General features: G+C 35.0%; 4 protein-coding genes and 1 non-coding gene across 5 annotated transcripts; 2 read left to right on the top strand and 3 right to left on the bottom strand.

Annotated features, from left to right (window-relative positions):
- Positions 1 to 1,982: 1,982 nt before the first annotated feature.
- TRNAL-UAG (transfer RNA leucine (anticodon UAG)) lies at positions 1,983 to 2,062 on the bottom strand. Its single transcript has one exon. It is a non-coding gene; the product is annotated as a tRNA-Leu (tRNA).
- Positions 2,063 to 4,900: 2,838 nt separating this feature from the next.
- On the top strand, positions 4,901 to 7,308 carry XTH8 (xyloglucan endotransglucosylase/hydrolase 8). Its single transcript, XM_059582744.2, has 4 exons — positions 4,901 to 5,105; positions 5,191 to 5,291; positions 5,391 to 5,593; positions 6,837 to 7,308. The coding sequence occupies exons 1-4, from the start codon at positions 4,913 to 4,915 to the stop codon at positions 7,237 to 7,239; spliced, it is 900 nt and encodes a 299-aa protein (XP_059438727.2). The 5' UTR covers positions 4,901 to 4,912; the 3' UTR covers positions 7,240 to 7,308.
- A 1,474-nt stretch (positions 7,309 to 8,782) lies between these two features.
- Positions 8,783 to 11,315, top strand: LOC132171616 (postsynaptic protein-like protein). The gene is made up of 4 exons (XM_059582986.2): positions 8,783 to 8,877; positions 8,999 to 9,116; positions 10,699 to 10,790; positions 10,882 to 11,315. Exons 1-4 carry the CDS (start codon positions 8,862 to 8,864, stop codon positions 10,944 to 10,946), a joined length of 291 nt encoding a protein of 96 aa, XP_059438969.1. The 5' UTR covers positions 8,783 to 8,861; the 3' UTR covers positions 10,947 to 11,315.
- Positions 11,316 to 12,202: 887 nt separating this feature from the next.
- LOC132172257 (MYB-like transcription factor ETC3) lies at positions 12,203 to 13,118 on the bottom strand. Its single transcript, XM_059583729.2, has 3 exons — positions 12,927 to 13,118; positions 12,637 to 12,721; positions 12,203 to 12,537 (listed from the first exon to the last, which is right to left on the bottom strand). Exons 1-3 carry the CDS (start codon positions 13,072 to 13,074, stop codon positions 12,450 to 12,452), a joined length of 321 nt encoding a protein of 106 aa, XP_059439712.2. The 5' UTR covers positions 13,075 to 13,118; the 3' UTR covers positions 12,203 to 12,449.
- Positions 13,119 to 20,125: 7,007 nt separating this feature from the next.
- On the bottom strand, positions 20,126 to 22,331 carry LOC132170469 (polyubiquitin). The gene is made up of 2 exons (XM_059581460.2): positions 22,226 to 22,331; positions 20,126 to 21,425 (listed from the first exon to the last, which is right to left on the bottom strand). Exon 2 carries the CDS (start codon positions 21,423 to 21,425, stop codon positions 20,280 to 20,282), a length of 1,146 nt encoding a protein of 381 aa, XP_059437443.1. The 5' UTR covers positions 22,226 to 22,331; the 3' UTR covers positions 20,126 to 20,279.
- Positions 22,332 to 22,438: the final 107 nt, after the last annotated feature.

Genomic DNA, 22,438 nt, shown 5'->3' with positions numbered 1-22,438 from the left:
AATTATAAATTATCACATCAATTATTAATTGTCAAATCAATTTATAAATAATTTTATAATAAAAATTGTAATACTATAATTTTTTTCATATTTTAAAAGTTTGATAAATTTTGCATACTATAAATTGTAATCAGATTTTTTTAAACCATTTCTTGCAATCAGAAACTTGAATACTTTGATGATTATAAATAATAATAAATCTCTCTCAAGTTAAGGTGAATTACACTATTGAATTTTTTTATTAAATTTTAATCTAATAGTAATTTTAAAAGGCATTTATAAATATAAAGAAAAAAATATATAAAAAAAAAAAGAAAAAGAAAAAAAGAAAAAATGAGTACTCAAATTTTATTGAAGTGAACCAAATAACACAGGTTTGAGATAACGAATGGCGGTTGGAAGATCCGAAGATCATGAATATGATGCAGGAGGCTCCAGTATTTCATGTTCATCTCCTAGAATTGCTGCGAGCCTTAAACTTAAATGGGCCTAACCAGCAAGTCCTCAACAACCAATATTGCCCATTTTTCATGGATCATAATGCAGTAAAGTTGGACAGGTGATTCCACCGGATCTTAGCTAGTAGTAGTTAATAACTTAATATTGACCCTTTTTTTTTTTTTTTTTTTTTTTTTTTTAATCCCAAAGAGTAGCTCAATCGGCTGTAGACCACGTCTTATAAAGTGGAGGTTACTAGTTCAAATCCGCCTCTCCCTTTCCTTGTACGGACATGTCAAAAAAAAAAAAAAAAAAGATTAATTTTTTTCAAAAATGAGAATAAGAGAAGAATAAGAAAATACTAATAAATAGCATTTAATAAGAGGGTGAATCTCCGTGCTCATAATATAACTTGGGTGAAGTAAAAGAGCACATGGCGTGCCACGCACGCCGTATGCAAATTTTTTTTTTTTTTTTTTAATTAAAATTTTTTTTTTTGCATAAGCGTGCACAGCACGCCATGTGTTGTGTATCACGACTCATATAACTTATAAAACCGCTATCACCTGATGAACTAACAACTTTTCCATTAATTGTAACCCTAATTAAATCTTCTCCAAAATAGACTGAAGAATATCAAGTTTATGGCTAGAATTTCTTTTTAGAAATCCTAGAACCACAAATGAGAAACATGTCCCACTATTAAAAAAATAATAATAAAATATATTTAACATTAAAAAAAAAAAAATTAATAAAAAATAAGGGGTGGTTGGTTACCACATCTTGGCCATAGTAGGTGCCGGACCACCCCCGTTGGGCCTAGGGGTGGCTTCGGCCACCCCAGACAGGAAGGGTGGCCGAAGCCACTCCATGGCCCTTGGGGGTAGTCCCTACCCCCAATGGCCAAACGAAAATAATAATAATAATAATAATAATGGGTTGCCCCTTGGAGGTGGTCGAAAAACGAAAATGAAAAAAAAAATGTGTTGGCCATTGGGGGTGGCCGGACCACCCTTGTTCGGCTACCCCCAAGGGCCAAACAAAAAAATAATAAAAAATAATGGGATGGCTCAACCTAGCTAAAATGGAGTGGTCCGGCCACCTCTTATAACTAAGATGACTACTCCTTATCTTTTTTATTAATTTTTTTTAATGTTAAATAATATTTTTTTATTATTTTATATTAGTGACACTCGTGTTCAATTTATGACTATATGATTTATGAGAATAAATTCTAACCATGAACATTCTCTCTTTTTCCATTTTGGGCCTTGATATGTGGCCTCTCTTTTGACAGCCATGTGCTTTGTTTTGCTTGTGTTGGTTGACTCTCTCCTTAAAAAAAGAAAAAAGAAAATAATGAATGAATTTATTAGACAAGAAGTTGGCTCCATGTTAGAATTATAATTATATAACAAAACTCAATCAATATTGGTGCAACCAGGTCCAGTAGCAGTATCGCCTCCGGCCCAATATTTGTGATTTTGATATCTTTTAGAAATGGCTAGTAAACAAAAATAAGTCAAATTTTTTTTTTTTAAAACTGACAGCTGTGGGATTTGAACCCACGCCCTTTCGGACCAGAGCCTAAATCTGGCGCCTTAGACCACTCGGCCAAACTGTCGCATGTTGATACTTCTTTGATTAGTCAGTATAATATACAATGCCACCATAGCTGCCCTTCAATCCAAAACGCGAAACAAAAGAAACCCATCTCCATCAATAATTTAACTGGCATGTGGACCTTCATTAAGTCAATGTTTTGTGCTTTGACCTTCAATCAAACGGTTAGTATAATCAAGCTTTTGCATGTTACCCACTTGGAGACTCTGGCTTCATGAAGACAAGGAAAGGATATGTTTTTGGGGTATTTTCTGTTTCTTTTTCTTTTTCTTTTTTAAGTAAAGGCATTTGGGTTTCATTGCAGCATATCCTCCCTTTTCTTGGTTTTTGTAATCTGCGTGTTGGTCATTTTTATTACCAAGAAAGCAGGCCACAGTTCACTTCTTTTGGTAAATAATTTTGTTTAATAAGATTTACCCACGTAAAAGTTAAAGGAACAAACAAGAGGGGTAGACTAACTATGATGGTTTTAACTTTTGACCAAATCTAATTCAAGTCTTGAAAGAAAAGTTTAGCGATGAGATCCTCTCATATTAGGCTGTTCAAATTTTTATAGAGGGATTTTCTGCCATACAAATTTAGACGGTATAAAAGAAGGGGGTGGTTGGATTTATATGGTATTGACAAAGGTAAAAAAATAACATTCATTTAGGGACAATTTATGACATGATTTGCGAATTTAACACAAATTCAATATAAAATTAGTGAGTAAAGATTCAAAGATCTTACTCGTTTAATTAAATAATAAGTATATAAATCTTATACTCATATTTTGACACAATTCAAACTTAACACGTGATATTTAGGATTGATAATTTTTAACATAACCCGCAAATTTAACATAAAATTAATAAGTTATAGTTGAAGAATCGGATTCATTTAATCAAATGGTGTGAGTTATAATTAACTTACATAATCATATATCTATGACACAACATGATTTAAACCCTAACACACAAACACAAATTATCACACTTAAAGTCATTTGCCCAAAATAACTAGAATTATGATCCTCTCTATTTCATTTGAACTGAAAAATATTCCGTTAGTTATAAAAAATAAATATTTTTATCTACTTAAAAAATAAAAAAATATAAATACTCTTTCATTATAACTATCGGCTGCTCAAACTTCTATCTTAAATTGTCCAAATCATAAAATTTTGAAGACCTTAATGACCGTGAATCCCAATAAAAGTGATACAAAAGTAACATAAAGATAAAAGTAATGTGGGTTTGAAATTGTTTGTTAAAATATTGCCAAATAAACAGATTTATTATTATTATTATTATTATTATTATTATTTCAAGTGCCTAAATAGTAATTATACTAGTGGCTACTGGCTACATCCTACGGACCCCAATTCCAGTTGTCAAATCCTATAACTTTCTGATTATTAATATGACCAATCAAAATCACTCATGCTCTTAGATTCGACACATTGACCCCACCTCCATTTTGAGTCTGCAAAAACCCATTGGAGGGCAGCCTGGCTAAGCTATCCCTATCCTCAGTTCCCTCCCACCTCCCGATTTTTTTAATTTATTTTTTAATATCTATATTCCCCACTAATCATTTTTACTTCAATTCCTAAATTGCCCATGTCGGCTCTATTTTGATCCAGACTGTGATGATACAATTAATCAATTTATGTGTCAAAATATAAAACTAATTAGTTTGTACAATTAATAAAAAATAGAACAATAAATTATATGGCCCTTCCTTGTTAATTTTTTTTTAGCGGAAGTTTTTTATTTTATGTTTGAAAAAGTATTTTGATGTAATATAAAAATGAAAGTTTTATTTTTATTGTGGAGTATTTGTTAATATATTTTTTTTTAAAAAAAAAAAGAGAAGAGTTTTTTTTTTAAAAAAAAAAAATTTTCTATCAAACAAAGCCATTTTCTTTTTGTTAGGGAATAATGAATGTATATGCTACTTCTTTTTTTAAAAAAAAAAAAAAAAAAAAAAATTGAAATGGGAAAAAGGTGACAAGGGAGATCTTTACCACTCTTGATTCGAATGGACGAAAAAATGGATGATCCTATGTGAATGTTTCCAAACACTAGGTGGGAAGCAACCCATTTAGCCAAACAATGTGCTCTAAAGTTAGCACTCCTATAAATGTGTATGATACCTTGTTCAACTATCATTAGGGCTACAAATTTAAAGGTTAAATATTAAAATTATCCTCTTAATTAACTTTTGGATTAGGAGTTCTATCTCCTAAAACCTTGAGTAAGGGCATACCCTCGAGTAGGCATCTCTCTCTCGTGGACCTTTCACGAACTCTACATAGAGATCATGCTCCACATACATAACTCGTCACTTTTTCCTCATGACAAATTGAGAAATTTTTAATCTATGAACTATTATTTTTATCCTTAACATTAATTTTGAATATATAGATATATGTATATATTAAGAGATATGATATTAACTATACAAGAGTAGATTTACATAAAAAATAGGATTTGACTTAGATATTGTAAAAAAACACTACAATACATGTGTAGTTTTTTTAAGCAGCTAAGCCAAATTCTAAAAGATAATACATATACATACAAAACTTGCATGATAATCAATATGCATATTGTTATTTATTTTAGTATTCCATAGAGTTTACTTGATATTTATTTGCATAGTTTGCACTTTTACATGGGCAAAATTGTACATATATAATATAATAACTAAATAATTGATTCAGCCAGCCAATACAGGTCTAATCTTCATGTGAAAAATCCTTTTTCAAATACAGATCATTTAATACACATCTCCTTCTCAGAGATCCAGCTGAGAATTGAAGCCCCTTCCTCCTCTTCACTCCAAAGTCCCCCCCCCCCACCCGAAAATGAAAGGAAGACTTTCTGCAATGCCCACTCTTCTTTTCATTGCAGCTCTCATGGCTGCCTCTGGCTTTGTATCCGAAGCAGCTGATTCTAAAGCTTCATTTACAGATAACTTCAATATAATGTGGTCGGAGAACCATTTTACAACCTCTGAAGATGGGCAGACCTGGTATCTCGCCTTGGACAAAGAAACAGGTAAAAACAAATACACAAGATTCCTTGCTTTAGTTTGAAGGCACTCTTTGTGATTATAATAGTATATAAATTTATCTGTAAATAGGGTGTGGGTTTCAAACAAAGCAAAGTTATAGATTTGGGTGGTTTAGCATGAAGCTGAAGTTGGTCGGAGGTGACTCTGCCGGCGTAGTGACAGCTTACTATGTAAGTTTTTTTTTTTTCCTGGAGATTTTTATCAAATATCAGATGCACCCAATGTTGAAAATTGTTGTTAGTAATATTGAAAGCATGTGAATGGTGTAGATGTGCACGGAAAATGGGGCAGGGCCAACGAGAGATGAGTTGGATTTTGAGTTCTTGGGGAATAGGACCGGGCAGCCCTATCTGATTCAGACAAACGTGTACAAGAATGGAACTGGTGGCCGTGAGATGAGGCACATGCTTTGGTTCGACCCCACCGAGGACTTCCATAGCTATTCTGTCCTCTGGAACAACCACCAGATTGTGTAAGTTTCTCTCACTCCTTCCTTGACATCCCTTTTTCTTTAAGCCACTCCTGACAATTAGGATTAAAGTTAATGTCAGCCTGTTTTTTAAAAAAATTTAAATAATTTTCATTGTTAAGTACATTAACTTTAAATCATAATCATAAAAATAAAATGAATGATTGTTCGCAAGATTGTATATGTCGACAAGTAGTAATAATAATGTTTTTATTTTTTGGGAAAATACAATGAATCTCTTTCTTCCTTCTTATGAAACTTCAAATTATCTCTAAATACAATGTGAGTATAGCCCATTTATACATAAGACTTTATTTATAACCAAGAATAATCCTCTCTCAAGGAAATTAGGATTTACAATAGAGAAAGAACATAATTCATAATCATAAGAGAATACACAATCCTATATGTCAAGAAGACAATAAGATTCCTAATCCAACAAGTACCAAAATTCCAACAATGATCCAATAGTTTTACTATAATAAACATAGGTACTAATATGGGAACCGATAATATAGGCTTGGGCCCTTTAAGGGAGGGCTTGTGGATTTAACATCTCTTAAATAAGACTTTAATTTCACAAATTGCCACAATATTTATCTCAAACCATAAATTTATGAATTTAAACCTAAGATTAAGATCAAGATCTTTCATAATTAACTCCTCAAATTGTACACAGCTCCACATAAAAGAGGTCGTCTGACTCACCTACTTTGGATAGTCCAAGCTACAAGATCCCCTAACCTCGAGTAGTTGGGTTCTACAACCTTTTCTTTTGTAGAACTGCTCGAATTGCGAATTACATGCAATTCGAGCAACTAATTGTAAGAAATTCTCATCCATCCATAACATGGATAGAGATTTGTTGCCAAATTACTGTAAATGTGAGAAAACCTTTATGAAACGTACATGTTAGAGCAAATCTCAAGCAGCTCGTCTCATGTTCGGGTATAGAGGCCTAATAAAAATTTTATCATATTTATTGACCGAATTGCTAATAATTCTAACACTAAATTATTGGTAACCAATCCATATATTATCATACAATTCTGGCAGGGAATTGAAAAGATTCTCATTCATCTACAACACACATGACTTATTCATAACTTCTAGTGTAACACCATAACCAATCACGTTCAGCACATGTATGCTGCACCGACATGATCACCTTTTGTTTTCTCTGTCGGTGAAACTCACCGGCTACAATTTCCTTTTTTTTTTTTTTTCTTTTGAAATACGGAAACAGGTTTTTTGTGGATAGCGTTCCGATGAGGGTGTACAAGAACAACGGGGAAGCAAATGACTTCTTCCCCAACGAGAAGCCCATGTACTTGTTCTCCAGCATATGGAATGCCGACGAATGGGCCACGAGAGGTGGGCTTGAGAAGACGGACTGGACCCGGGCCCCATTTGTGTCATCTTACAAGGACTTCACCGTCGACGGCTGCCAATGGGAGGACCCCTATCCTGCCTGCGTGTCCACCACCACCGACAATTGGTGGGATCAATATAAAGCTTGGCATCTGTCGGATTCTCAGAAAATGGACTTTGCTTGGGTGCAGAGAAACCTTGTTATATATGATTATTGCAAGGACTATGAACGCTACCCGACGCTGCCCGGGGAGTGTTCGTTGAGCCCCTGGGATTGATCAGCAACTGAATAGCTACTTTATTTTATCCATTTTTTTTTAATCAATTTTCATTTTATATCGGTATAAGGTGTAATTTTTGTGCCATTATTAACTCTGTGAAAATTAGATTTCTATTCGATTTATTCAATTATTCAGTATAAATTATAAATGAGTGAGTTTTGATTTTTTTTTTTAAAAAGGGTGTAATTTATTGGAGAAGTGCTAGAGAGTCAAACAAATGAACTCAAAAATTTTCAAACTCATGTGACAAAGGTTTTTAAATTAAAAAAATGCAATTTTCTCTCATTTATCTGCTATTCACGATTTGTCACGTTAGTTTGAAAATTTTTCTGAGTTCATTGTTTGGCTCCCTAGCACTTCTTAATTTATTGAATTACGAGTATTACTGCTTGTAATCTTCTAACTTTCGGATCGAGAGGGAAATGATTTGGATATGAGTATTTTGCTCATATCTGAGAAATGGCTTCCTGTACTTCCATAAGGAGTTTGCATTAGCAGATCTGTAAAATCGAGCTAGGATAATAGATGTTTGACGTCATAGATTGGTTTTTCATTGTAAGATCTGTTATGTTTTCAATTTTTTGACATGTAATCTTTTGGTTTCGGCTATGATCTTGCAGAACTGTATGTTCTGTGATTGTAAGAGCTTTTATACTCTTGACCACTATTAATGAAATCAGATTAATTTTTCCTAAAAAAAAATAAAAAATAAAAAATACCATTTTTACCCATTAATAAGCAACAATGGGACATAGTCAACTTGAAGTCGTGTGAGTTTGATAGATTAGAAAGTTTAAAAGAAAACTTTATTCGGACTTTAATCCATTATGCATCACAACTACCTTAACTAGTGAGATCTGGTAGTCACATACTCACTGCCTACCAAATCTTTTCGATCTAAATCAAGTGGTTACAAACTTACAATCATCCCTTTGTGGTGATTAGAGATTGTACCATAAGAGAGAATCTGTGAAATTTTTTTTAACCGATATAACTATACCCTGTTGTACAACCACATCAGTGTAAGAAATGTATCATTGCATTTTATAATATCTTTATTACTTTATTATGTTAATGTGTCATTGCCAATTTATCATTGACTTTTTTATTTTTATTTTTTATTTTTACAAAGCTTAATATAAAGGTAGATTACTAGATTAATAGTGCATTATATAAAATTACTCTTTTACAAAACATCTTTTAATGATTCGTACTATTTTACATTTATTCAAGTTGGCTTTCAATTACGCGTCACCGGTTTTTAAGGATAGCTCAATCAAGTATGAACCACGTTTTATGAAGTGGATGTCACTAGTTTGAATATCTCGATTTCTAAGGGTAGCTCAATTGGATATGAATCACGGCTTATGAAACAGAGATCATTAGTTCGAATATTCCTTCTTCTTTCTTGTGTGGACATAAAAAAAAAAAAAAAAAAATCAAGCGTCACCTCACTCCCATTACGGTACCCACAGCACACGGAAATAAAATAAAATATGTGGGGCAATTCAGTAAATCAACTCTGTTTGGGCTTCTCAGGGCCCGTGAGACATAGGGCTCCGATTCTCACAGAGAGAGAGAGAGAGAGAGAGAAGCAACAAAATTCAGAGAGGAAAACAATGGTGTGCGAGAAGTGTAAGCGTTTTCTGATTTTCCCTCTGCGATTGATGTTCCTCTAATTGAAATCATGTGGTTTTGATGATACGCTTTAGACATTTGTAAATTTTGTTTTGATTTTGTGTTTGGTTGTGTATAGGTGAGAAGAAACTATCGAAGGTGATAGTGCCGGACAAGTGGAAAGAAGGAGCGAGCAATACCACAGAAGGCGGTGGCCGCAAGATCAACGAGAACAAGCTCCTCTCCAAAAAGAACAGGTTCTTTTCTTCTCGCTTGTGTAAAATTTTCCAATTTTATGGTATTATATTCTTTTTTCAAAAATAATTTTGTTTTTGAGTTATTCCTTGGTTTAAATATATATTCTTTTGCTTTGTTGAATGCTTTGCTTGTTTTGGTTACGATGTTGGGATTGAATAGTAGAAGAAAAAAAAAAACGATAATGGGCCATGGCTGTTGGTGGTAAGTTTATATTAATTTGATTCACTAAGATAAATACATTGCAATAGAGTCCTATTATGGTCAAATCCATGTAATCAATTGCAATTTTCCTCGAGTTCGTAGTGTTTGGAAATTGGAGAAAGAAGTGGGACACAGAGTTTACCCTGATGTTGGTTTTTATTGAACGCTAGAATGTCGGTGTTTCTACCGTAGTATGTGGGGTTTTGATTAGTGTTATGATTGGCAACAAAGTTAACATTGTCGTGCAGACTTCATTTGATTAATCTTGTTATAGGGTCCTTGGGGTGTTGCAAGAACTGAATTGGCTACCTCTTTCTTGAAAGCGAGAATCTGAGACTAGACTATGTGCTCTGTATGTACTGTAACTGTTTTGTTACTAAACTAGTTTACTACTACACATTGAGCCTTTGAAGTAGCAAGCAAACTAGCTACTGCAACTAGTGATCTCGTTATCTTTTTAGGTTATTAAATTATATTTTTATTCCCAATATGAGTGAACCTTTGGGATCTTGAATGTGTGTATTTGGTATGTTTTGTATGCTCTCATTTGGTTCTGTGGGCTTGTTAACCAGTATGCTTTTCTTTCCTACCATGGTGGAACCTAAGGTTTTTGCTTGTAGCACATCTCTTGCTTGCTATGTTACTACTTATTCAACGAATTCTTGATTCTAAAATTTTCAATAGTTACAGTTGGTGGCTGTGGATTCATGTTGAAATTATAGGGTAAAGTGAAAATAGTTAAGTCAAAAAAATTAAAATCAGTTGAGTTGTGCCTGATGTACATGGGAAAAGATTATATATTAGCATTTTATTTCATGATCTTATATTTTTGATTGAATGTAATAATGAGTATAAGTCACACTTTAATGTTTATTTAGTCAAGGATATGCATATATTATGAAGAATTTTTGGGGTTGTGACACTGGAATGAGTGGGGTACAGAGTAGGACAAATTTCACCAAAGGTATATAGTGAATATAAAAGTATTTATTTGACATAGCTCCAATGAGTTATAAGATATTTGATGAGGTTGCATAATTGTGCATAAACTTGTGAAGTTATAGATTGAAGTTTCTTGCAACAATGAATATGGCCTTAGATAGAGCTCCTGGGCCTTAGGAAGTGTTGAATAATTAGTTAGGGTCACGGCTTAGTTGAGTTATAGCTTAGACTTGCTTGTTGCGTTCAATTGAGCTTTTGACCTCTTTGTCATGCAAAGTGAAACTAATATACAAAATTAACTACAATAAGCAGATCTGTCTAATGAAAGTCAGGTGGTCATCTGACATCTTTGCTTATTGTATTAAATTCAATTTTCAGTGTAGATGATTTAGGTTTTGAATTTCATAATCTTATCCACGTTTTCTTTTTTGCTTGCAGGTGGACTCCTTATGGAAATACCAAATGCATCATATGCAAGCAGCAAGTACACCAGAATGCCAAGTACTGCCACACTTGTGCTTATTCCAAAGGTACTATTATTTTTTGTGGGTGATCTGTTTGGCGGTTTGCATGTATGTAGTTTGGTGCTAAGAAACTTCTTAAATGTGTTTCGTTGTGCAGGTGTCTGTGCAATGTGCGGTAAGCAAGTACTTGACACCAAGTTATATAGACAAAGCAATGTATGATGCGACCCAGATACTAGTTGGTGTTTTCTGTTAAAGTGATAACTTTTAGCAGCATTGTCTTTCTCTCATGATTGGTGCCTGTTATTGAGCAACAAATCACTCAAATCACAATTGTGGCTGTAAAAGTTCAATGACTATGACATGTACTTGGTGGTAATGCACAGCAATAACTTTTTACATGGATTTATTAGTGTTTCTATGTAAATCTATATTTTAAATGGGCCACTCTGTCTATTGATGCATGCTTCAAAATGTATTTTTCTCTTGCATCTATCTTTTGGGTTTACTTACTCGTCCGGCAGTAACTTCTGGCTGAGATATGCCTTAATTTCCAGTCAAGGAATATGAAGGTAATGCTATGTTTTCTTACCTTCTCTTGCATTAAACGATATACTCTTTGATGCGATGGAGATAAGAGTCATTGGGTCCACCTAATTTTATATAGGTCTAATATTTGTGTTATTGACATTTAATTTAATTTTCAAGAGTGTGTTGTTTTTGGTAATTCAACAAATGAGTGTTGTCCTAGAATATTTTTGGTAATTCAATAATCGGATATTGTTCTAATTTTTAGTAATTAGTATGTTTTAGCTAATTCGATAAATCGGGGTTGCCCTAGGGTAATAAAGTCTTTAATCAATTTAATTTTGTACTGTACTCCAATAAAAACAGACTTTAATGAAAAAAAAAAAGTTAAAAGAATTGATTCTCTCTCTTTCTCTCTCTTTCTCTCTCTCTTTTTCTCTTCCTTTCTCTCTCTGGCTTCTTTTCTTCCCTTAGCTTCTTCTTTCTCTCTTTCCTTGTAGCATCTTTCTCTCTTTTTCCCTACTTTCAGTGTGATTCTGGTGATTATTGGTTGTCCTATAACACTCTTTAAACGAACAAAATGTATGACCAAATGCTTAAGACACCTGGTAATATGATTGATTAGGTATCTATTAGGTGCATCCTCGTGTAATCTTGCATGCTACACTTCGTCAGTGACGTTCATGTCAACAGAGAACTAATTATCATTTTTTTTTTGTCAACATCATAAGGTAGTGAATAATCCAAAGCAAAAGGATTTTTGTTTAATGTTTGTTTTTCTTAAAGAACATCATCGTGGAAATTTACAGTGCTTGCGTTGACAAACTGCTGGACAACCACATTCTAAAATTCTCTTTTGAAAACTGAAAGGATAACAAGATAAACATGAGAGTTTGGATAAGGATGGATTAAAGAAATCTAAGACCAAAGGGATAAAGACAGCCGAGAAATAAAGGAAAAACAAAATCCAATTTTGATACCATTCTCATAGCACAATATCTATGTACATGAAAACAAACACAAAGGGATATATTGTACATAGGAACTTGGGGAATAATCAATCACACTGGCTTTGAATCCTAATAACAAGAGAAAGTAGACGGTGAAATCCACAATTAATTGTTAAATTTGTTAAACCATGCTCCCCAATATGCTTTTGGCAGAGAAAAAGCAGCGACCAATTTGTTGTACATTCATTCACTTGTTGAGTATATTTCTAGAAGTCCAGTACTTTTCAATTTCCTCAGCTGTTCTTCCTGGGATCCTTCCAGCAATTAGAGGCCACCTGATCACAGTAATAGAATTTAGCTTTGAAGAAGCTGTTTTTTTTTTTTTTTTTTGTGTGTGTGTATGGAAGACTCAGAAGTGAAGAGAATGAAGCTACCTTTTTCCAACCAGATTGTACATCCTTATAATAAGTGTTTCCTCATCTTCAGAGAATTCCAGCTTTGATTCTTCACTTGTTTCCTCTGAAGTAAGAACCCAAGATCAGTAAGGGGAAACTTCTAGGGACTCCATGTCAAGAGTATGCCAATAAGTTCAAATATAGAGGCTATAGAGCCATATATAAAAATTAAAAAAAAAAAAAAAAAAAGAACTACAATTGTGTATGAACAGGACTTTTAGATTAGACATGCACTTGTGCAGAGAAAATTTTGGTGTCAAAAAGGGTACCTTGAGAGTCGGCCAAAGTGTCATTGGAAGGGGTTTGGTTCCTAAACTCATTGGAGGAAGAGTGCTGAGAGTCAGCCATGGGGAACAAATTTCTGGGAAATATGGAGAGCGAATGGGGAGATGTATTTGGGGGGCAATGGAGATGCATATGTGCTAGATATTAATAATAGGGAGTGCAAAGAATGGTAGTTGAATGATGGGAGCATGCATAGTCTCAAAAATAGAAATATATACATATTTTAAATGTAGCTGCATTGCTTGGTCAGAGGGTGAAACTTTTTTCCCCTCAGTGAAGTGTCAAATTCTCAGCAATTTACTGCTCGAATTGCTAGCAATTAATTTGAACAGTAAATATAAAAAATACTTTATAGAATCTACTTACCCGATTAGGTGGGTGACCCATGATCAACTCGAATACATAGGTAAGTTCCGTATAACCCTTTTTCTTATTTACTGTCCGAATTATTAAAAATTCTAACAGTAAAATTTGCTAAAATCTTTATCAGGACTTAATGGGTACAAAGTATGGGCGTGAATATACATGCATTGCGACTGCTTATAGATAGAAAAAAGAAGAAAAAGGCTGTCCATTGAGCTGCACTTTGTCATGTTCGCTGTGACGTATGGCAAATTTGGATCACACATTACACTTAGAAGCATGGAAAATATTTTATTTCTTATTCTAATCCATGGGCATCCATGTGTTCCACAACTATGGAACTTCGAATATTGTACACTATTATTGATAGCTCCAGAAGCTTGGAATTATTTGTTTGTTTTCCTTATCCATATTGGGCGACCATGTGTTTCACAACCTTTGAACATTTTTCGGAGTCCTTCCATTATCCAGACAAAAAAAGAAAACCAGATAGAAATTAAAAGTCTTAAAAGTGCAAACCAAAGTTGGAAGTACTGGTCATTATACAAACGTGTTATATGGGATCTACTAACTTGCAGCAATCTTTGATCTTATGACGTGTTTTTAAAAAAATAGTTTTAAATCGCAATCTTAAACAAATCATAAATAAAGAAACCAAATAAAAGAACGCCGTGCTTTGATGTTGAATGCCCGTGTGCGGGAAAATGACATACATCAAAAGAGCCGTCTCTTTCTCTCTCTTTTTGGTGACTCAAGAGCCAAATATGTGAAAGAGAAGAATCGAAATTTATATTCCGCTTGATTATATTTTTTCTAACACTATACATGTAAATAAACAGGTCAAGCCATGAAGAGAACCAACAATATTCATAGTACTGTCAATGTTGAAAGGTAAATCCTTTCATATTTTCGATTGGTCAACATTTGAATGGAGAGGATAAGGCCCCGACTCCCTTTCCATTAAGGACAGTTGAAGGCACTAAGGTAACCCCACTTGAAGAATTCTTTGTTTTGTTCTGATCATTGGAAAGTATGAAAGTTATGGCTAACTTCCTGTCAATTTTGTCTCTTAATAACATTATTAACAATATCTTAAACGCAATGATGAGCTTGAGCATTTGCCTTAAGCTAAGAAGACTGTTGCCTGTTGGCATAGGATAATAGGAAGCATAAATCATGCTAAACAATTTGAAAAAATCGACGTGGAAGACAGACGGAAATTCCGTGTAATAGGACAGCTCCATGTGATTATGTGAGAGCAAATAAAGTCAAGACAAACTCTAGCATGAGTTGTCCTATTGAATGAGATCTAATTCTCTAAAGAATTATTGAACGTCTTTAGAAAATTATCTTATATATCTAGGAAAAGTAAACAGGAGATACAACATTTGACCTAACTTTGGCTTCATAACTTTAGAAAATTATCTTATATATCTACGAAAAGTAAACAGGAGATACAACATTTGGCCTAACTTTGGCTTCATATGTCGACATGATTCAACCTTGCGTAGGGACGAATATCTTACTGTACCTGGAGTCCTTGGCCAGGCTTTTCCTAGCCCCATTAGGGTGCTGTATTCGCACATGGACGTAGTCCTTTGGGGGCAACACCTGACTCATCAGCCAATGGATACATATATCGATGCGTAGCAAATCATAGAAGAAGCAGAATCCAGCAAACAAACGGCAGAATAGTGAGCACATGGTGTTCTTGTTGTCTTGTGCGAAAAGTAGTCGACGCTCATTTCATGTAACGTCATTCCACTTCTCTTAGATATTCTAGTCATCTGCATTTGACATAATTTCATGTACTATGTTTTCCCATCGTGTTCAGAAAACAGCAGCATTTCCACAGGATCCAAGCAGTGCGGTTACTTCATTCCGAAGGACAGGACATGAGCTGCCTTTATGAACACAACCAAGTAAAAAGGATGAAAAGATGGTAAGAGCTAAAACCAAGTTTTTATTTATTTTTTATTCAAGAGCTAAAACCAAGTTAAACGTACCCCATAAAGCCCAACCCCAGAACACTGAAGGGGTTTGAAACACCAAGACTTGAAATTAACACCATGTATTAAACTACACTTCAAACGAAGCATTCTATCAACCTTCCTGTTTAAACAGACTTTGAACGAGGTTGCAAATAGAACTCTATAGAAATCCTTTTCATCTACCATTTGATCGGGATGTGAATCAAAATTGCAAACGAAGCAATCTGAATTCAGCTCAAACACGTTAAGGAAGGATAACACCAAGTAGTTGCATCTAACACGTGGACTTAACACAAGATTCAATACATTAATAATCATGATTCAGAAAAAAGTAACAAAGGGCAGACAAAATAATGCAAGTATCAACAGCAATGATAGCGTATACCTTTTAACACAAAATAGTTGAAAAAAATATAAATATATTTCTTTCCAAAAGAGACAGAACACAGAGTTGTGATGATCTCAAATCCATTATGCTTGTAATGGATGGTCAGAATTAATTTGTAGAATAAAAAAAAAGAAAATGAAAAGAAGCAGATGGTGGTTGCATACTATTCGTGAACAGTATCAACTAAGAGCAATGATGGTGTATCACTTTATCACAATATAATTGCAAAAGATATTTCTAGAGATCACAGAATTCTAATTTTCTCAAAATCAGAATTTCGGGAGATGAAGATTAACCTGAAATGGCATAATTATAATTTATAACTCGTTATAATATGCATGGCTGATGGATAAAAGGACGAATTTTCTACTATTTAATTTTTCAGACATGAAATTAATTTAATTTTTTTTAAAATAAAAATTGTACCTACACCAAATTTTAGGAGCCAAAAATATATAAAAGAAGCAACTTAACTAGATCAACTATCCATGTGGAAACATGATACCGAACATAAATGGAGATGCAAAACAAGTCCACAAATTCACACTCAAATGACAGATAGAAGTTCACCACCCAAGAGATAACACCAAAAGGATATAGAATATTACTATCCAAAGGATTATAACAAGGGATACAGAACTAGAACACTCACTACTCTAAGGCTCACACCAAAAAGATACAGAGATACAAGGAGAACTCTCCTCTCAAAAGCCAAATGCTGATTTTTTTAACACAATACTCTAGTCTGACCTACACTTGCACACACAAGTATTATAAAAGCTTAGAACAACCCTTTAAGCATAGGATAAACATCTAATGAAGTTAATCAAGTAATAATGGTAGAAAACAATCATTAATTCGTGGGGCAACAGAGAAGGGAATAAACAACCACCTTAAAGCATATTCCTGAGAAGGCTGACCACTCTACTTCAAACAGTCATAATTTTTGGCACGCAACTCCAAATAATCAGAAACGTTTTTAGTTGGAAAGATAAGATTGTGAACTTCAAGTTAGACCTAGGCATGTGTTTGAAATGATGAAGTAATAAACGACTATGATGTTTTTGAACTTACTAGAACTCTCTAGATCGACCGCATCAGGATTTCTTCAATTTGGCCCTTGGTATTCTGTTGGGCTTGTAGACTTATTTGGGCTAAAACTTGTGCCATTGTTAATGGACTCTTGCTGGACACACCATTGTCATACTCCCCCGGTTGATGAGGACTTGCCCTCAAGTCCATCTTTTCTTCCCGTGATCCTTTGGATGCCCAATCAACTCACTCTGCTCTTCTCTTTTCAGAATCAGCACTAGATAGTATTTCACAATAAGTAAGGTTAGTCTAATCATCACGAAACCATGATGATTATCTTGAAAGCTTCGGTCCATACTGTGAGACAATCCAAAGCTTACTTGCTTCTCTTGTACTATTTTCTCCTCACATGCCATGAAAGTGTTAAAAAAGGAATCAATCATCGTTTCCCTTGTAAACATGAGTGTTTTCATCATGTTAATTGAGCTTGACAAAATATTGTTTACCCCAAGGGAATCCACATCAAACACTTTTTCAACATTAAAATCAAACACTTCACTTTGAGTTTTTTTATCTTGCACGAGGTACAGAAATGCCATCAAGAATTGTAAAACTATTCGATAGATTTACCTCTTTGAATGGTTTCTCTTCTTGAGGATGGATGCTGTAGAATATTGGAGTGAACCAATCTGCTACAGATTCTTCTTTTTGATCATATGGCAAATAACTCTCCACAAGATCTTCATCAAAGCTTGGTGGAGAATTTCAATCCACAAATCCTCGTGAAGGATCAAAAAAATAACTCTCCAAAAAGTCTTCATCATAGGTTGGTGGAGAATTCCAATCTATGAATTCTTGTGAAAGATCTTCAACATCTGAATCATGATGAGAGGCATCATGTTCAGAGGCAGCAAAACGTTCAAAACGTAGTTGGAGCTACTTCACATCTCTCCTAAAGTTTTTCAGTTTGATATCGTGCCATTTTTTTTCGGGAGCTGCTGGGGTTTGGTTAGCCTGAGCACGACGACCACAAACAACCATAGAAACCAAAACTTTGAGCAACCTTAGCTTTGATACCAATTTGATACCGAACATAAATGGAGATGGAAAACAATTACACAAATTCACACTCAAATGACAGATAGAAGTTCACCACTTAAGAGATAACACCAAAATGATATAGGATATCACCATCCAAAGGATTATAACAAGGGATACAAAACTAGAACACTTACCACTCTAAGGCTCACACCAAAGAGATACAAAGATACAATGAGAACTCTCATCTCAAAAGTCAAAGGCTGAATTTTTAACACAATACTCTAGTCTAACCTACACTTGCAGACACAAGTATTATATAAGCTTAAAACAACCTTTTAATCATAGGATAAGCATCTAATGAAGTTAAACAAGTAACAATGACAGAAAACAATTATTAATTCGTGGGGCAGTAGATAAGGGGACAAACAGCCACATTAAAGGATATTCCCGAGAAGGCTGACCACTCTACTTCAAACGGTCATAACTTTTGGCACGCGACTCTAAATGATCTGAAACGTTTTTAGTTGGAAAGATAAGATTCTGAACTTCAAGCTAGACATAGGCATGTGTTCGAAATGATAAAGTAATGGACGGCTATGATGTTTTTGAACTCACTAGAACTCTTTAGACCGCATCAGGATTTCTTCAATTTAGCCCTTGGTATTCTGTTGGGCTTGTGGACTTATTTGGGCTAAAGCTTGAGCCATTGTTAATGGACTCTTACTAGATACACTCGTGTCAAAACATTTACCTTCATAGGCTTTATCATGCCTTTTTTTTTTTTTTTTAATCAAATAATGGAAAGGGGGTTACAAGATTAATTGACTACAAAAAGGGTGGGCACCCCGACAACAAAGCCCAAAAAGTAAATGCAGTACAAATTCAGAAACAAATTCTAGATCTGGTCTAAAAGGACCAAACAACAGAATTATATGCCTATTAATTGTGGAATCACAAAATCTTAAGCTTAGAAATAGATTTTACAGAAGATGGAATATAAGATATTGCGTCTTAAGACATTGGCCCTTTGATGAATTTCAAAATCATGTGATCAAAAATATTATAAAAAAAAATAATTATAACTTTTTTTTAAAAAAAAAAAAAAATCATGTGATCATGTGGTAGAACAAATTAAGAAAAAGATATTCTTGCAGAAATAGACCAAAGAATGGACTAACCATTTCTGAGCTCTAAAATGGAAAAATAACTATTTATCTAAAAAATGTATGGCTTTAAAGAAAATATCCTTTAAAAAAAAAAAAAAAAAAAAAACTATTTATCAATTTTTATTTAAGTTTCCACCATGAGTAGTCGATCCAACTGAACCTCTGGGGTCGTCGCACTACTCTCGCACAATTGTTAGAGGTGACACTAACTAGAAAGGAGTTCAATTCATGTATTATCTTTTTTGAAGTGTGGTTATTTTTCTAAATACTCACTTCTCTACAATTCTTTTTTTTTTTTGGGGGGGCATTTATTGGTGTAAGGAAATAAGAATGTGTGTAGCATTATTCTTTGAAAAATTTGGATGAAATATATTTTCATTCTATTTAAAAATTTTGGTCATTCATGTGTTAATAAATATGAATGGTAATTTCATTCTGCCTTCATATATTCTTATTCGCAGCGGTACTCACCATACCAACTTACCCCTAAGGTTTGAATTTCTTCTTCATATCCATCTCTCAAAAAAACGCGTGGAATAAACTTAAAACGATGCGTGACAATGGTGGTTTTTGATCGTTAGAAGGCATCATAGTATAGCCATACCAATACATAGAGGTTACAAACAGGAAACACTCAATAAGATTTTTGTACGGCTTTCTACATACACTAAACGGCTTTAAAAGACACTTTCATAGAAGATAATTTTTTTTTAAGAAAAGAAAAGACTTCTAACCCAACTTTAAATAAACCAAACATTCTTTTTTAACTTTCAAGCTAAATGGGCTCAAACCAGGCCCTTTTTTTTTAATAAAGGCATTTAAAGTTTTGTAGAAAGTCTTACTTTTTTTAAATTAAAAAGAAAAAAAAAATTCTCTTTAGGTGTTGAAAGACTTTGGCCCTGTGGGGTAATAAAGGAAGAGAAATTTAAGATATTAATTACTGCAATTTGAGAACCGAGAGACGCACTAGCTTTTGGTCTCACCAGCCAAAACTTATTTCACACTTCATGTCTATCAACACCTGCCTACCGAATTTATACCCACCGCATCAAAATGCATATTGAAAACTTCTAAGAAAACTATTCTCTAAATTAAAATGAAAGTTCTAATCGAAATGAACATTTAGGACTGTAAATATATGATTTTTAGGGTATTATCAACCAAAGCCAAAGCCTATGATAAACACGCATAACACAAATATATAGCAGAAATACAAATACATACACCAAATTTATTTAAAAGGCCTCACAAGGCCATTAGCATATATAATAATTGTTTTTTAAAAGAGAAACTTAAACATTAACATTAAACATTTATTTTAAATCCAAAAGGGGGGGTGGGTTGAGCGCCAATCCATCAGAAACCACCACGGAGACGGAGGACAAGGTGAAGGGTGGACTCCTTCTGAATGTTGTAGTCCGCAAGGGTACGGCCGTCCTCAAGCTGCTTACCAGCGAAGATTAGCCTCTGCTGGTCCGGTGGGATCCCCTCCTTGTCCTGAATCTTAGCCTTCACATTGTCGATGGTGTCCGAGCTCTCTACCTCCAGGGTGATGGTCTTGCCGGTGAGGGTCTTCACAAAGATCTGCATCCCACCACGGAGACGGAGCACAAGGTGAAGGGTGGACTCCTTCTGAATGTTATAGTCGGCCAAGGTACGACCGTCCTCCAGCTGCTTTCCGGCGAAGATCAACCTCTGCTGGTCTGGTGGGATCCCTTCCTTGTCCTGGATCTTGGCCTTCACGTTATCAATGGTGTCCGAGCTCTCCACCTCCAGGGTTATGGTCTTGCCGGTGAGGGTCTTCACGAAGATCTGCATGCCTCCCCTCAGCCTTAGCACCAGATGGAGAGTACTCTCCTTCTGGATGTTGTAGTCGGCGAGGGTGCGGCCGTCCTCTAGCTGCTTCCCAGCGAAGATAAGCCTCTGCTGGTCTGGTGGGATGCCCTCCTTGTCCTGGATCTTGGCCTTCACGTTGTCGATGGTGTCCGAGCTCTCCACCTCCAGGGTGATGGTCTTGCCGGTGAGGGTCTTCACAAAAATCTGCATACCTCCCCTCAGCCTAAGGACGAGATGGAGAGTGCTCTCCTTCTGGATGTTGTAGTCAGCAAGGGTGCGACCGTCCTCTAGCTGCTTTCCGGCGAAGATAAGCCTCTGCTGGTCCGGTGGGATGCCCTCCTTGTCCTGGATCTTGGCCTTCACGTTGTCGATGGTGTCGGAGCTCTCGACCTCCAAGGTGATGGTCTTGCCGGTGAGGGTCTTGACGAAGATCTGCATTCCACCGCGGAGGCGGAGCACAAGGTGGAGGGTGGACTCCTTCTGGATATTATAGTCGGCTAGGGTGCGGCCGTCCTCGAGCTGCTTGCCGGCGAAGATCAGCCTCTGCTGGTCCGGAGGAATTCCCTCCTTATCCTGGATCTTAGCCTTTACGTTGTCGATGGTGTCTGAACTCTCGACCTCGAGAGTGATGGTCTTGCCAGTGAGGGTCTTAACGAAGATTTGCATCTGTGAGAATACAGAAACAGAGATTTGAGCTACGAAGCCTACGATGTCGTTTCTTTATGCTATCCTTTTGAAGGAATTAATGAAATTAGCAAAATCCTTTATAAGTATCAAAATTAGATTCGACTATCAAGGACCAAAGACAATTTGGCAAATTTCTGAAAATTTCAGTATGGGATCAAACATAAAAGACTAGCAAATTCCTGAAAAGTAAAGTGTTGGACCAGATATAGATCCAACAAGCGTGAGAAAATTGGAAAATATTAGCAAAACTCAAGTCTATGGCTCAAACACAATATGAGCAAATTTCTGAATATTCAGTACAGATCTGTTGTGATCTATCTGATCAGAATGGGCTAAAAGGAAAAAATAACAAATTTCTAAAATTTCCAGCACAGATCTGCCGTGATCTGTTAACATCTTTCTGTTATTTTAGTAACATGTATAACGTGATCTATCAGCTAATAAGGGGCTCAAAAACGAACATAACAAACTTTCGAAAATTTCAGTACAGATCTCTTGTGATATGTCGGTTCAGATATGAACCAAAGAGCAAAATCGGTAAATTCGTAGAAATTAGATCTTACTAGATCTAGCACATCTTAGTTCAACATCGGTTTGATCCTTACAGATCCACAATACATCAACAATATTACTTCAATTTCGGTTATGAATTTTCTAGATCCGATAAATCAAAATCTACATCGAAGTAATTTTCTGACCTATTCCAAAACTTTGCTACAAGCCAAACAGGAATTTAAAAAGAACAAAGAAAATTAAGGGGAAAAGAAAAAGAAGAATACCTTGAGAGAGTTTGAATAAGCTTAATTTGCTTCACAAAATTCACAATCAGAACGGTGTAAAACAAGAGGGGCTTGGGGCTTTTTTTATAGCGGAGGAGATATACAACTTGAACACGAAAACGGAGGATCCCGTGACAAGAGGTGCAATCAGTTCCTGACACGTCATTCGTATGAGGTGTCATGCACTTATTTTACACGGCAAGGTTGGAATTA

The sequence above is a fragment of the Corylus avellana genome, chromosome 1, assembly GCF_965113065.1.
Source record: "Corylus avellana chromosome 1, dhCorAvel1.hap1.2, whole genome shotgun sequence".
Classification (NCBI taxonomy): Eukaryota; Viridiplantae; Streptophyta; class Magnoliopsida; order Fagales; family Betulaceae; genus Corylus; species Corylus avellana.
Note: the sequence above shows the minus strand (reverse complement) of the source record. Positions and strands in the feature narration are given on the sequence as shown.

What these genes read in the sequence shown, in the direction of transcription:
- LOC132172257 (XM_059583729.2), bottom strand. Translation starts at nt 13,074, where the DNA reads ATGCATCTCCATTGCCCCCCAAATACATCTCCCCATTCGCTCTCCATA. An exon ending in CACTTTGGCCGACTCTCAAG is followed by an intron (nt 12,722 to 12,926) that starts GTACCCTTTTTG and finishes TTCTTACTTCAG; the next exon opens with AGGAAACAAGTGAAGAATCA. An exon ending in TACAATCTGGTTGGAAAAAG is followed by an intron (nt 12,538 to 12,636) that starts GTAGCTTCATTC and finishes TACTGTGATCAG; the next exon opens with GTGGCCTCTAATTGCTGGAA.
- LOC132171616 (XM_059582986.2), top strand. An exon ending in CTCCTCTCCAAAAAGAACAG is followed by an intron (nt 9,117 to 10,698) that starts GTTCTTTTCTTC and finishes TTTTGCTTGCAG; the next exon opens with GTGGACTCCTTATGGAAATA. An exon ending in CACTTGTGCTTATTCCAAAG is followed by an intron (nt 10,791 to 10,881) that starts GTACTATTATTT and finishes TTCGTTGTGCAG; the next exon opens with GTGTCTGTGCAATGTGCGGT.
- LOC132170469 (XM_059581460.2), bottom strand. Translation starts at nt 21,425, where the DNA reads ATGCAAATCTTCGTTAAGACCCTCACTGGCAAGACCATCACTCTCGAG.
- XTH8 (XM_059582744.2), top strand. Translation starts at nt 4,913, where the DNA reads ATGAAAGGAAGACTTTCTGCAATGCCCACTCTTCTTTTCATTGCAGCT. An exon ending in CGCCTTGGACAAAGAAACAG is followed by an intron (nt 5,106 to 5,190) that starts GTAAAAACAAAT and finishes ATCTGTAAATAG; the next exon opens with GGTGTGGGTTTCAAACAAAG. An exon ending in TGGAACAACCACCAGATTGT is followed by an intron (nt 5,594 to 6,836) that starts GTAAGTTTCTCT and finishes ATACGGAAACAG; the next exon opens with GTTTTTTGTGGATAGCGTTC.